Source organism: Eptatretus burgeri, chromosome 9 (genome assembly GCF_056783735.1).
Source record: "Eptatretus burgeri isolate ZD-2024b chromosome 9, Ebu_testis_v1, whole genome shotgun sequence".
NCBI lineage: Eukaryota > Metazoa > Chordata > Myxini > Myxiniformes > Myxinidae > Eptatretus > Eptatretus burgeri.
In genome coordinates this window covers 24,951,952-24,964,451 of record NC_140969.1, presented here as the reverse complement: position 1 = coordinate 24,964,451, position 12,500 = coordinate 24,951,952, and the positions used below count along the sequence as shown (strand labels likewise).

The following is a 12,500-nucleotide window of genomic DNA, read 5'->3' as shown; positions in this document are numbered from 1 at the left end:
GCCCAGACGGTGCGTAACCGTTTGAGGGAGGCCAAGCTTGAGGGAGGCCAACACCCGCTACTGACTGTGTGAACTCTGACAGTGACACCTCGGTTGTGTCGGCTGTTGTAGCGCAAAGACTGTCGCCAGAATTCTCAAGGAACTCTTTGAAATTTAATGCTCATTTGTCATGGATTCTATAACCAAATTGTTGTGAAGATTTAGTATTAATGAGTTCGAGGTAAAATAGTAACAATCGCTTGGTGCGTTTATATTTTTGTTCAGTATATGTATATATATTGTTGCGGTATTCGCGCCCGCCGGCGTGCTGACGGCCACGTAACTCGAATCGCGGCACGTCGCCCACCGGACGGACAATCCAGTCGTGACCCTCTCGGACTAACGCCGGGAACCAGTCACGGGTGGACCTTTTGGTCTCACCGCGATCGAGCCAATCAGCCCCCGCGTGGGATAGGGTTGCTCGCCAAATTCGACCTACCTAAGTACCCACGCGGAGGGTAGACCGGGCGATCGCACCTCGCCGCAGGTCGACTTCGGACACGGGCCACTTAAGCGACCCGTTCCGTACTATCAGAATAACCGAGCGGTGTTATCGTCGACCTCGACGGTTCGATTAATTATCGGCGTACTCAGCCCACTACCAACCCTTTACGTGAAGCAAGATGAGGATTCAATGGAGGAAAAGACGAAGCGAAGCGGGAGAACAGTTCAACAATAAAGCACATTTATTCGCGGCACACGGGAAGCACACAAATACAATTCCACCAAAAGCACACAAAAAAAAGAAAACACAATTCCATTTACACAAAAAGCAAACATAAAAGTGAAAACACAGTGCCGAGCTAATACCGACTACCGAGCACACGGCAACACTTATACAATTCTACTTCACAGACGGCGCCGACAACACATACCCAAAACCAAGGAAAAGAAATACCCTCAAGAATGAGGCGGGCCTGAGGCCGAGACCGGGTCGCGCCTACCCGTCTGGTGATGAGACGCGGAGCGGCGATGGCCCCGCAACCCGCGGGCCTCGTGGACGGTGTCTGGTAGGGGGTGGGAACGGGGCCCCCTTGGTCGCACTATCTCAGCGCGGGGGGAAACAGGAGGGGGTTGCTGATGCTCGGGGTATAGAGGATCTTTATTATCCCTGGTGTGCGTCTCCACCTCAGCCAGGTCGCGCTGCCGGCCTCCCTCGGGCGTGCAGCTCCTGGCACCGACGCGAGCACCCCCTCGTCCGACTCTCTTCAGCTTCTCCAGCCACTGCAGGCTTCGGGCTCCAGACTTCCACACTCGTCCCCTCCGTTCCGACTCCTTCTCGTTCTCGTTCTCGTTCTCGTTCTCGTTTTCGTTCTCGTTCTCCTTTTTTTCTGACTGACGAACACCGTCCTTTTATCCCCCCGTAACTTCGCCTTTGACCCCCTCCCTTTGACCTTTCACCTCGCTCCCCATTGGCCCGAGAAAAAGTGGGCGTGAAGGCTTTTTGATCCACAAATTTGCATATATCGATCGCCCTGGGGGCGGAGCCAATTCGCCCCTCGCTCACCGATTGGACGGCAAAAAGTGGGCGTGTGTCGTTTTTGATCCGTTTTTGAAGCACAAAATCCGTGATTTTGTACACGCTGTTCGACGCGCGTTCTGCATGAGTCCAACACCGGTACCCACAGCGGGGCAAGAACGGTGGCGATGCTACGGTTGCGAGGTGTGACGTGAAGGTCGTGGCGGTTGTGGTGAAGCGGTGGTTGTGGTCGGTGGTTGATGTTGTGGTTGTGATCATGGCGGTTGGTCCAAAATAAAGATAGTGAAAGAAAAACGGCTATCCTGAAGAGTCGCAGCTCGCATAAATGACATGTATTCCCACTAGACAACGGGTTTGGGCCTAACTACACATGCACTTACCGAGATACCTCACCTAAGGGACCTGAATGGTGGTTTGCGAATTTGGTAACCACAACAATATATATATATATATATATATATATATATATATATATATATATATATATATATATATATATATATATATATATATGTATATGTATATGTATATGTATATGTATATGTATATGTATATGTATGTATATATATATATATATATATATATATATATATATATATATATATATATATATATATATATATATATACACCCAAATGTCTACTGAGGTAGAGCAAAATGTTTTTGATGAGTTGGACTGGCCGTTTTGATGGGACAAGGATCAAACCCACAATCGAATCGGCAAGGAAATCCAGTCGCTGAGGTTACCGGAACTGAAAGTTCTACTCTGATCTGCAAAAATATTCACAAAGTTTGAACATGGAATGTAAGGTCAATGCATCAGGGAAAGTTAGATGTAATAAAGAAAGAGATGGAGGGGGACAAGAACTGAAATTTTGGGAAGAAGTGAACTTAGATGGACTGGTTTGGGGTAGTTTCATTCTGACAAGTGCTCTTTTCAGGTCACAAAATCGGCAAAAGAAATGGAGTGGCAGTGAGTTGTAATAAGAGCATGGCACGGTCAGTCAACGAGAGGTTAATATCAAGAGGTTGAAAGGACATCCGGTGAACACCACCATCATTCAGGTAGATTCTCCAACTTCTGTAGCAGATAAAGAAAATGTGAAGGACTTTTAAGGAAAGTAGCCAGAACTGGTAGCATACGTACCTAAAGGAGATGTTTTAATTATTATGGGAAACTGGAATACAAAAATTGAAGAATCAGAAGCACCAAGGATTGCAGGAAAGCATGGATTTGGTATCCAAAATAAACCAGGGGAGCGAATACTGGAGTTTTGTGTGAAGAATTTCTGCTGTGTGTTCTCGTTCTCGTTCTCGTTCTCGTTCTCTCTCTCTCTCTCTCTCTCTCTCTCTCTCTCTCTCTCTCTCTCTCTCTCTCTCTCTCTCTCTCTCTCTCTCTCTCTCTCTCTCTCTCTCTCTCTCTCTCTCTCTCTCTCTCTCTCTCTCTCTCTCTCTCTCTCTCTCTCTCTCTCTCTCTCTCTCTCTCTCTCTCTCTCTCTCTCTCTCTCTCTCTCTCTCTCTCTCTCTCTCTCTCTCTCTCTGAAAGGACCATATGGCAAACGCTCACATCTACTTTCTTAACAATCCTCTCAAAGAAGTTCAGTCACTCAAACTCGTGAGTCTCACTCTCAGTCATGATCTCTCTTGGGCATGCCAGATTTCAAAGTTGGCCTCCAAAGCCAGTTGCTGACTGGGCATCCTCTATCATACAAAGTCCTTCCTTGGCACACCTGAACTCCTATCCACCTGCAAGGCCTTCATCCACAGCTTGATGGAGTACTGCTCTCACCTTTGGGCTGGCGCCCCTGCTTCTCACCTTGGCCTTCACGCCGGGGAAACCAAGACCTTCAAGATAATTGGAATCTCCTGCAATGAAGCTGAGTCTATGGGTCAGTCACTTTCCCACTGCAGACAGGCCAATGGCTTCTCTATTAGTCAGGTTCCTAATGTAATTTCGTTATAATTTTTGGGAGATTATGAAAACAATATATTTTTGAAAACCTTATTGCCTAACAAATCAGAAAATGTTTAATTCCATTTTCTCAGATGTCATTATGGTGGCCATCTTGGATTTTTAAAACTGGCGACCCTCAAACACTAGTTTCTCAATATCTCGCCTCCGAGATGACTGAGAAACAAGATTCCAGTGGCAAATCTACATTTTTGGGGGCAAGGAATCCACTGGTGATAATTACAAATGCCAATGACATGTATGGGTGTCTATCTTCTATTTTAATATGCATAGCTGAAAAAAACAGAAAAAGAAAAAATATTCGGAATTTGACACCCAAAGTTTACACACAAGCAAACTGTTTTGTCTGTCTCCACATCTCCATCGTCTTCACTATCATCATCACTGTCACTAGCAAATAAAATGTGATATCCTGAGAGTCTTCATCATTCTGGCAGTCAGTGCTACACCGACATAGCTCCGTGCAGGGTAGCTCCACTGAATTGCACAAACATCTGTGTGAAGAACAGTCTGCTTTGCATTGACATCTGACCATCTCAATGATGGCCTCTGGTTCTGGGAGGGACTCAGTTGTCATTGGTTTCAGCTGGCCATCCTCATCCTTGTAGTAGCCATTCTGTAGTGGGTTAAGGAACTCCTGCTGGGCGATGTCTGCCTGACCCCACACTCTGGCCTGGATATGGGCTCGTAGGACATGCTGCTTGAGAGCACCAAGTGTGGGTGGAAGCTTGTCACTTTCTGCCATGTGCTTGCAGAAAAGATACCATCTCAGTTCAGGGATGTTGTCGATTTGGATCCCCTTAGGTAAGTATACAGTGCATTCAAACTCAGCCAAAGTAGATAGCAGATCCTCTGTCACTTCACTGGTTTGAGACAGCATTTGCAGAGCCTTGACAACATGATCATCTGCTTTTAGGTAGATGTTCAGCCAGGTAGCTTTGCCTATTCTAGAAAACCGCCCAGTGTTGTCTGCTCCTATAAATGCATGAAATGCCGGCAAAGCCTTTGCTCGATCTGCACCCAGAGCTTTCCATATTGGTTTCACTTCCCAAATCCCAAATGCCATTGAAACACAAGTATTTTTCAGCAGGATTTCATAATTTGCTACAACCAGCACCAGTACATCTGTGTCTGGGGAGAAGAACATGAGCTGTGCATCGGATGGGTTGCGACGTGAAGCCAGAACTGCATGGTGGATCAACAAGGTGTCTGCTTCTTCATGGTTGTTGCCTTCAAAGTCCAATTGACTGTTGCTCTCGGTGTGTCCTGCAGCAGAAGCAATGACAAGCTTGGGGCATTCTTTGCTGTACTCAACCGTCTTTGATGCCAGATACTCCGTCAGATCAGCCTGAGTACAAGAGTACAAGACTACTGGCTTTCTTCTGTTCTTCTGCAGAACAGACTTCACACTGGGCAGTTCAGTAAGGATCTTCTCCTTCAGCCACCTTCTGGTGAATGCCGGGAAATGGTTTTCCATACCGTCTGGTCCAAGCATTCTCGTGTATGCGGTTTCAATGTCATCAATTGAGAGGTAGGCTTGGTTTTGAGTTTGTACATCAACAAGGTTGATCAGCTCAATCAGACATGCATTTTGTAGCGGATGGACTTTTGAGGAACTCTTTGTGTCACCTTGATCTCGCGTGGCATGGAATACATGTTTTGTCCAACAAGATTTGTGATATCTAACATCTACTGCATGGGCATCTGTTGGTGAGATACATATGTTCAGTCTCGTTTTGAATGCTGGATTTTGGGACTTATCTACAGCTGATTTGAGAGTTTCTCCAGCATTTTGTGTGCAGACTTTGAACAACTGTTCATCAGTGTCTTCTTGAAAGAAGAAACACAGGTCCTTGTCCAGCGGCACTGTACATGACCATGTGAATGGGGAAGACTGACCAGATGGGCTTGGTTCATCCATATCAGTGCTTCCTCTGTTCTGTCCACGTCTTTTGGCAGGGTATGACCCAGTGGATAATGCATGTTCATAGCGGTTTCAGGCTCGCTGAATATGGTCCTTGTTCGTCGCGACCAGGTAACAGCTGCAATGCCAAAATGCATGCTCCTCACATAGTGTTTCTTTTTTGATGTCTGTGAGCCACTTTTGCATTTCAACATAGTTTCCATCTTTCAAGCTGGTTCTCTCCTTTACTGTATCTAGTATCTTCTGGTAGGAATCTAGTCTAGGATGTAATATCAAGTGTCCTTTACTTTGGTCATCAGACTGACAGAGTATACACAGCTTCCAGTTAATTATTTCTTGACCCTGTCTCTCTGCTCCAAGCTGACGAAGCTGAGACATCTTGCTCATGTTGCTCTAATACAGGTCTGCAAAAAGAAAGGTAAACACCACCCATTAACATACAACACCCAATACTACACATACAATATGTATGGTATAATGTACATACAAAAAATAGTCAGAGGGGCTTTGCAGTTGACACACCTGGAAACACAGCTAACATGTGCTAACTAGCATTAGCTTGGACATGCTGCATACACACCAGCTGCGTAGAAACAACAACATAACTGGATTCGTCTGAATTATTTTGATGTTCCTCTAATACCTGCAGATACTGACGAAATAACTGCAATTACAATCACCACAGATAAACCTACAAATGCCAGCACTAGATTATGTACCTGTACACTGACTTGTTGCACTGAGTACACTTTTGTTCAGATACCAACTTGGATTAGGTTCCTATGTCACCAAGGAGCCAGGATAAGGAGATAAGCGTAAACTTCAGTTATGCGCATTAAAAATCCAAGATGGTGACCTAAACCTGTGCTATTGATCATCTGTACTGATTTCTAATTATCACCATTGGATTTATTTCCCCCCAAAATGTAGATTTAGCCACTAGAATCATGATCCTAGGTAATCTAGAAGTCAAGATATTGAAAAAAATAGTATTGGAAGGTCGCCATTTTAAAAATCCAAGATGGCCACCATATTGGCTTCTGGGAGAATGGAATCATGCATTTTCTGATTCGTTATTCTATGAAGTTTCCAAAAATGTATAGTTTTCCTAATCTACAAAAATATATAACGAAGTCATATTTCTGGACATAATGAACTGGACTATATCTTCTACCACCTCCTCTCTGCACCCTCTGCGCTCTCCATGCTTTCTCCCCCCCCCCCCCCAGTTTTCCAAAGGTTGCACGTGGTTCACCAGCAACCACCTTCTGGTGAAACTCCCAAAATGAAGAATCACTGCTCACCTCCACTCATCTGTTCCTCTTTTTTCCCCACCTGTGGACCAACTTCCACATTCTCTTCATTCTTTCCTATCGGTCTTAAAAATAGCTGTTCTACCACCATTTCAGATTATCTCCAATCCAAAACCATGATCTTTTCTACCCTCATTAACATGGTTATACTTTGGACACATCATACATGCAGGAAAAAAAAAAAAACGGGAGAAGTCAACCATGATGGGAATGATTGAGGGAAGAAGAGGAAGAGGCATCTGGAGGAAAATAACATAATTCAATTGAAATTTTAAAAAGTTTTAAAAGCTGGAGAAAAAAAAATGCACTGAATCGGAAGTTTACCACCATTGAGGCACCCCATTTTACACCACCTTATTTAACACGTTAAATGAGTTAATTGTGCCTGGTCTTTATGTCCTTTATGATGTCTCGAAAAACAGTTTCCTGTTTGGAATGATTTTCATTTTTTTTTGATAGACAGACAGACAGACAGATAGATTGAAGCAATTGCTTTACACATGCGCACTCGGGGCGAGATTATTATTTATTTATTTTTGTATACTTTGTCGAGGCTCGTATGAGAGCGAACACACAACGCACAGCAAGGGGGGCATGAGACAAGAGGGGCGTGGGAAGGACAAAACAGTGGGGAACAGAGACATTAGGAGATCTGTGTAAGGGAGAGGGATGAGGCAGGGAACATGGGGAATACAAGATGGACATTACAGGGACTTTCAGGAAGGAAAGCAGGGAATTGAAGGAGGTGGGCTTGGGTGGATTATCGGGGATAGAAAAGATCGAGGATTTGGATGGGGGATGATAAGAGGTGGTGGTGAACAGCTGTTTTGAAGGCTTCGAGGGAAGAATGGCATTGAATAGATTGAGGGAGTTTATTCCAAAGGCGGGAAAAAAGAGGAATGAAAGAGTGAAGGTGAGCGGTGATTCGTGATTTTGGTAGTTTTACCAGAAGGGGGTTTTTGGCGGACCTTGAGCGTCCTGCGGAAATGTGGTAGGTACAAATCGCAGAGAGAGCGGGGGGGGGGGGGGCAGGCTGGCAAATTCAGAGCCAAAGTGCTGATAAAACTGTAGGCTCGTCTTCTGATTTGTGTTCAAGTCTTCAAAATATAACATTCAACTGAAATGAGTAGTTCCTCAGTCATAGACTGGCATCTGCAGACAGACAGATAGACAGAGTGAACCAATTGCTTAACCCCACTTCGTGCTCCGTGCATGAGGTGACAAACCAATTCTGATGGAACTCCAGACAGGTTTTTCATTGTAGTATGCTCAAAGCAAAGATATGTTGAGAGTTTGAAATAAAGGAAACAAAACAGTAAAATCCAGCTGATAGTAAAACAACAACACAGAATGAAACATGTAGTGGGGCAACTTCGCATAATAATTGTGCATTTTGTGAGGAAAGCACCAAATTTGGCACACTAGTAGCCTATCATATTATGAACAGATTTGGATATTGGGCCATCTCAAAATTTTTGATGGCAGTGGAAAATAGCTGCCACAGCCATCAGCGGCTGAATTTGAGATGGCCCTATATCCAAATCTGTTCATAATATGATAGGCCACTAGTGTGCCAAATTTGGTGCTTTCCTCACAAAATGCACAATTGTTATGCTATATTTAGCTAAGTTGCCCCACTAATGCTGTTGTGGATGAAAGTGGCTGCATGGAACAAACTAAGGGCTTGAAACTTGTCTGGAGGAAAAAAAACCAGCAAGTTTCTCCAATATTTTAAAGTTCAATAGTTGTAAATGCTGCTATTAGCTACTGAACCCTGCTGCCTTGCTTATAAGCCATTCAAGAAGAAGAGATAAATAATTACATACACAATAATACTATACTACCAAAGATATTGGGACAACACAGCCAAACTTGAAGTGAACCCTTCCAACATGTATTTGAATTTTGACCAAAATACAAAGCGCATTTCCGTTATAATAAAGGTGTCTCATTTTAGCATTTCAAACAACGCTGCACTCCTGGATTTATGAAGGTGATGGTGCTTACGTCTCGCACAATGTCAAAGCACTTTGGTGGGCATGCTACTGCCTGTTTGAATTGAAGGACATTAACATCCCAGAGCCACCACTACTTAATGCCAATCGAATCACAGCGGGATATGATGGAACCCTGCCTGAGGACCAAAGTCAACAAATGGCAAGGCACCACTGAGCTGGCGCTTGTTTACAAGGAGAAATGCTGCAAGGTTATACCTGGTTTTATACAAAATGCTCATGACAGCGAAACACGATGAGAAATTTCATAAAATATGGTGAACTTATAACCCTGCACATTTCTCTACTGTCACAATACTTTTGATGATGCAGGGTAGTTTATACTGTTGCAAGTCAGAATCTGTAACAATGGTAACAATGAAGACAGATCATTTACCAAAATGCATGTCAATGCCCTTGTCTCCAGCTGCATGTCGTACCGATAAAGATCACAAACTATGCATGTGGTAAAAGATGTAGGTGATTCAGACAGGTGGGGTCAGGATTAGCTCATCAAGGTGAAAACAGGAGGAACCAGAATGGCACTCAGTAGAGTGTATACCTCTGTCAGGCTAAATAGTTAACATTTTCTATCCCAATGATAGGCCGGATCTGCATCTGGACTTGAACCAAAATCTAATTGGCTTGTTTTTATCACATTTTATCACATACCCCACTCATTCACCAAGTTTTGTCATAATGAGTCCATAACTTTTTGAGATATCATGATGTGTATGTATATATATATATATATATATATATATATATATATATATATATATATATATATATATATATATATATATATATATATATATATATTTTGGCCCTATTTCTCAATGGTGAAGAATCACTTTTAAAATTCTTGGATCCGGATCTGGATCTTCACTCAAATTTAATCAATTCATCCTTGTCACACATCCATCCTGTCCACCAAATTTTGTCCAAATCCACTCACAACTTTTTGAGATATCCTGCTCACAGTTAGACAAACAAACAGTGGTGAATACATATCCTCCGTCTACTTTCAGTGGTAACAAAAATATTCTTACTTATTAACAATTCCACTGGTGGTGCTCCGGGCAAGCTTCATGTAATGGTTAATCTGCACCTGCAACGAGGACAAATATCACTCATCAATTCATATATCCCTTCATTACTTGTAACAAAGTCAATTATGCATCCTATTATGCTTCTCCAAGGTCAGAGGTAGAGTTGGTAACCTCAGAAACCTGTTAATCACCAACAAGCATTTTAAATGAATCCTTTCCTCCGAAAACATTGCAATGATAGACAGCTGCATCGCTCGAGTACCTGTTTTTCGTTCACAATTTTGATTTTGTGTGGCTTCTTGCTGGGTTTTATTCAAGTTTTGCTCCTCGAGTATTCGAATGATTGCTCAAATTCCTTTTGCTAAAGCAGAAGGGTACTTTTCACTTTTAACTATTTTTGAGGCTTCTATCTCCTGTAATATATAAAGCTCTTTCCAACCACTGACTGACGCACTGACTGACTTATTGACTGACTGACTGACTCACTGATTGATATTAAAGATCGGTACCTTCTGGGTGACATAGAAAGCTGAAATTTTGCGTGCCAATGGCCATCGAAGTCGGTACACTGGAAAAACATCATAGAACCATTGGACAGCATCCATAAATGAAAATATAAATAATGAAAAAAGTGCAGGTGAGCGAGCCAAGACAACGGGGAAGCAAAGTAATTTTGTGTGCCGACGGACATCGAAGCCGATACACCAGGGGGAAAAAAAATCAGAGAACCGTCGGAAAACATCCACAAATGAAAATATAAAAAAAAATTGAAAAAAAATGAAAATAAATAAATGAAAAATCACATGCAGGTGAACGAGCTGAGACAATGGGGAAGCACAGTGATTTTGTGTGCTGATAGACATCAAAGTCGGTACACCAGGGTGAAAAATAACAGAACCATCGGAAAGCAGCTGTAAATGAAAATATAAATAAATGAATAAAAAATGAAAATAAATAAATGAAAAATCAAATGCAGGTGAGCGACCCAGAGACAATGGGGAAGCATGGTTCGTATGCTTGCACAATGTGTTTGCACACCTCGCTAGTATTTAATGTCCCTAACATTCTACCTAACCCAAACCATTCTACTGAACCCACCTTACAGCCATTTCCTCGACTCTGTCTCTCTCCTCTTTTCTTGTTCATCCTTCCCTTGCTTGTTCTGTCCAACTGTGTCTCAATTTCCTCCTTGTCAATGCTTTTCCTCTTCCATGAGGATAGATTTTGTTACTCCCCTCACAAGGCTCAGCAAGTGCAACATTTTTGGCACTCGTCAGGAAATGTTCACTTAGATTATAAATGCCATCCCTGAAGGGGAAAAGGAACACAGGCCTGAAATAGATGACAAAAATGGTTGACTCGTTCTCTTTGGTCTATTGCAGGTCTGTGTTACTCGATCCCTCTCAAAGGGCATTTCATATCGACGTATATCTTCTGTGCTAGGCCCTGATGAAGGACACTCTGCGGCCAAAATGTTGGCCTTTTTGAGCTTTTGTCTCGACTAAACCCTGAGTTGGTTGTACTTTTGAATTTCCTTCTCTGCAGTTCTCACATTTTTGTAAATATTCAATTTGTAAAGGTTTTTGAGACAACCATCGTTTATTTAATTCGGAAGGGAACATCTTGATGGTGAATTAAATTTTTCTTAAAGATCACACTTTCGTGATATTCTTGGACTTGTTTCTAATCTTTGGAATGGAGCTCCTGTAACTGATGTTGCCGAAATGAAAGTGCCATACTCATCCTTCATTGGCTGATGCTTTCGCACCATCGGACATGTCTGACCACATACTGTTCACACGGATGATTTTGAACAAAACAATGCTGTCTATTGTTTGGAGTTCAAGTTAAGGAAATATTTTAATATCAAAATCAGTGTTAAATGGTTCACATTTGGAGTTGTACTTTGGAAATACAAGTTTGATTTGATATTGCAGGTTATGTGAAGTTAAAAAATAAAACTTATAGTTGCAGTACAAATGTACACACCTGCTTCTTCTCATACAGCAAAGGCAAGCTGAATGAGAGCAACACGCCTGCAATGAAAACAGGGTGGGGAACACGGCATTATGAAAAGTATTCACCTGTACCAAAATGAACAAAGCAATTAACATGACAAAAAATGGTTAATTCAAATAAATAAGAGATTGGGGGTGGGGGGGGCATGGATGCAGAAGAGAAACAATAAAAAGACAAAGATCACTGTGTGTGAATATAAATGTGTATCTACACTGATGAGCTAAAACATTATGACCACCTGCCTAATATGCTGTTGGTCCTCCGTGTGCCGCCAAAACAGCGCCGACCCACCAAGGGATAGACTCTACAAGACCCCTGAAGGTGTCCTGTAGTATCTGGCACCAAAACATTAGCAGCAGATCCTTTCAGTCTTGTAAGTTGCGAGGTGGAGCCGCCGTGGATCGGACTTGTTGGTCCAGCACATCCCACAGATGCCCAATCGGATTGAGATCTGGAGAATTTGGAGGCCAGGGCAACACCATGAACACTTCATCATGTTCCTCAAACCATTCGCGAACAATGTGTGCAGTGTGGCAGGGCGCATTATCCTGCTGAAAGAGGCCACTGCCATCAGGGAATACCATTGCCATGAAGGGGTGTACCTGGTCTGCAATGATGTTTATTATTTAGGTAGGTGATACATATCAAATTGACGTCCACATGAATGGTCGGACCCAGGGTTTCCGAGCGGAACATTGCCCAGAGCA

General features: G+C 42.9%; 1 protein-coding gene across 5 annotated transcripts in view; it reads right to left on the bottom strand.

Moving 5' to 3' along the window:
* Positions 1–12,500, bottom strand: part of LOC147019736 (reticulon-1-like) — a 127,427-nt gene that overhangs the window by 16,102 nt on the left and 98,825 nt on the right. For all 5 annotated transcript variants that reach the window (XM_085894397.1, XM_085894398.1, XM_085894395.1 and 2 more), the window contains 2 exons: positions 11,764–11,810; positions 9,775–9,833 (listed from right to left, as the gene is read on the bottom strand). In XM_085894397.1, coding sequence (XP_085750523.1) covers positions 9,775–9,833; positions 11,764–11,810 — 106 coding nt within the window. The remainder of the gene's footprint in view (positions 1–9,774; positions 9,834–11,763; positions 11,811–12,500) is intronic.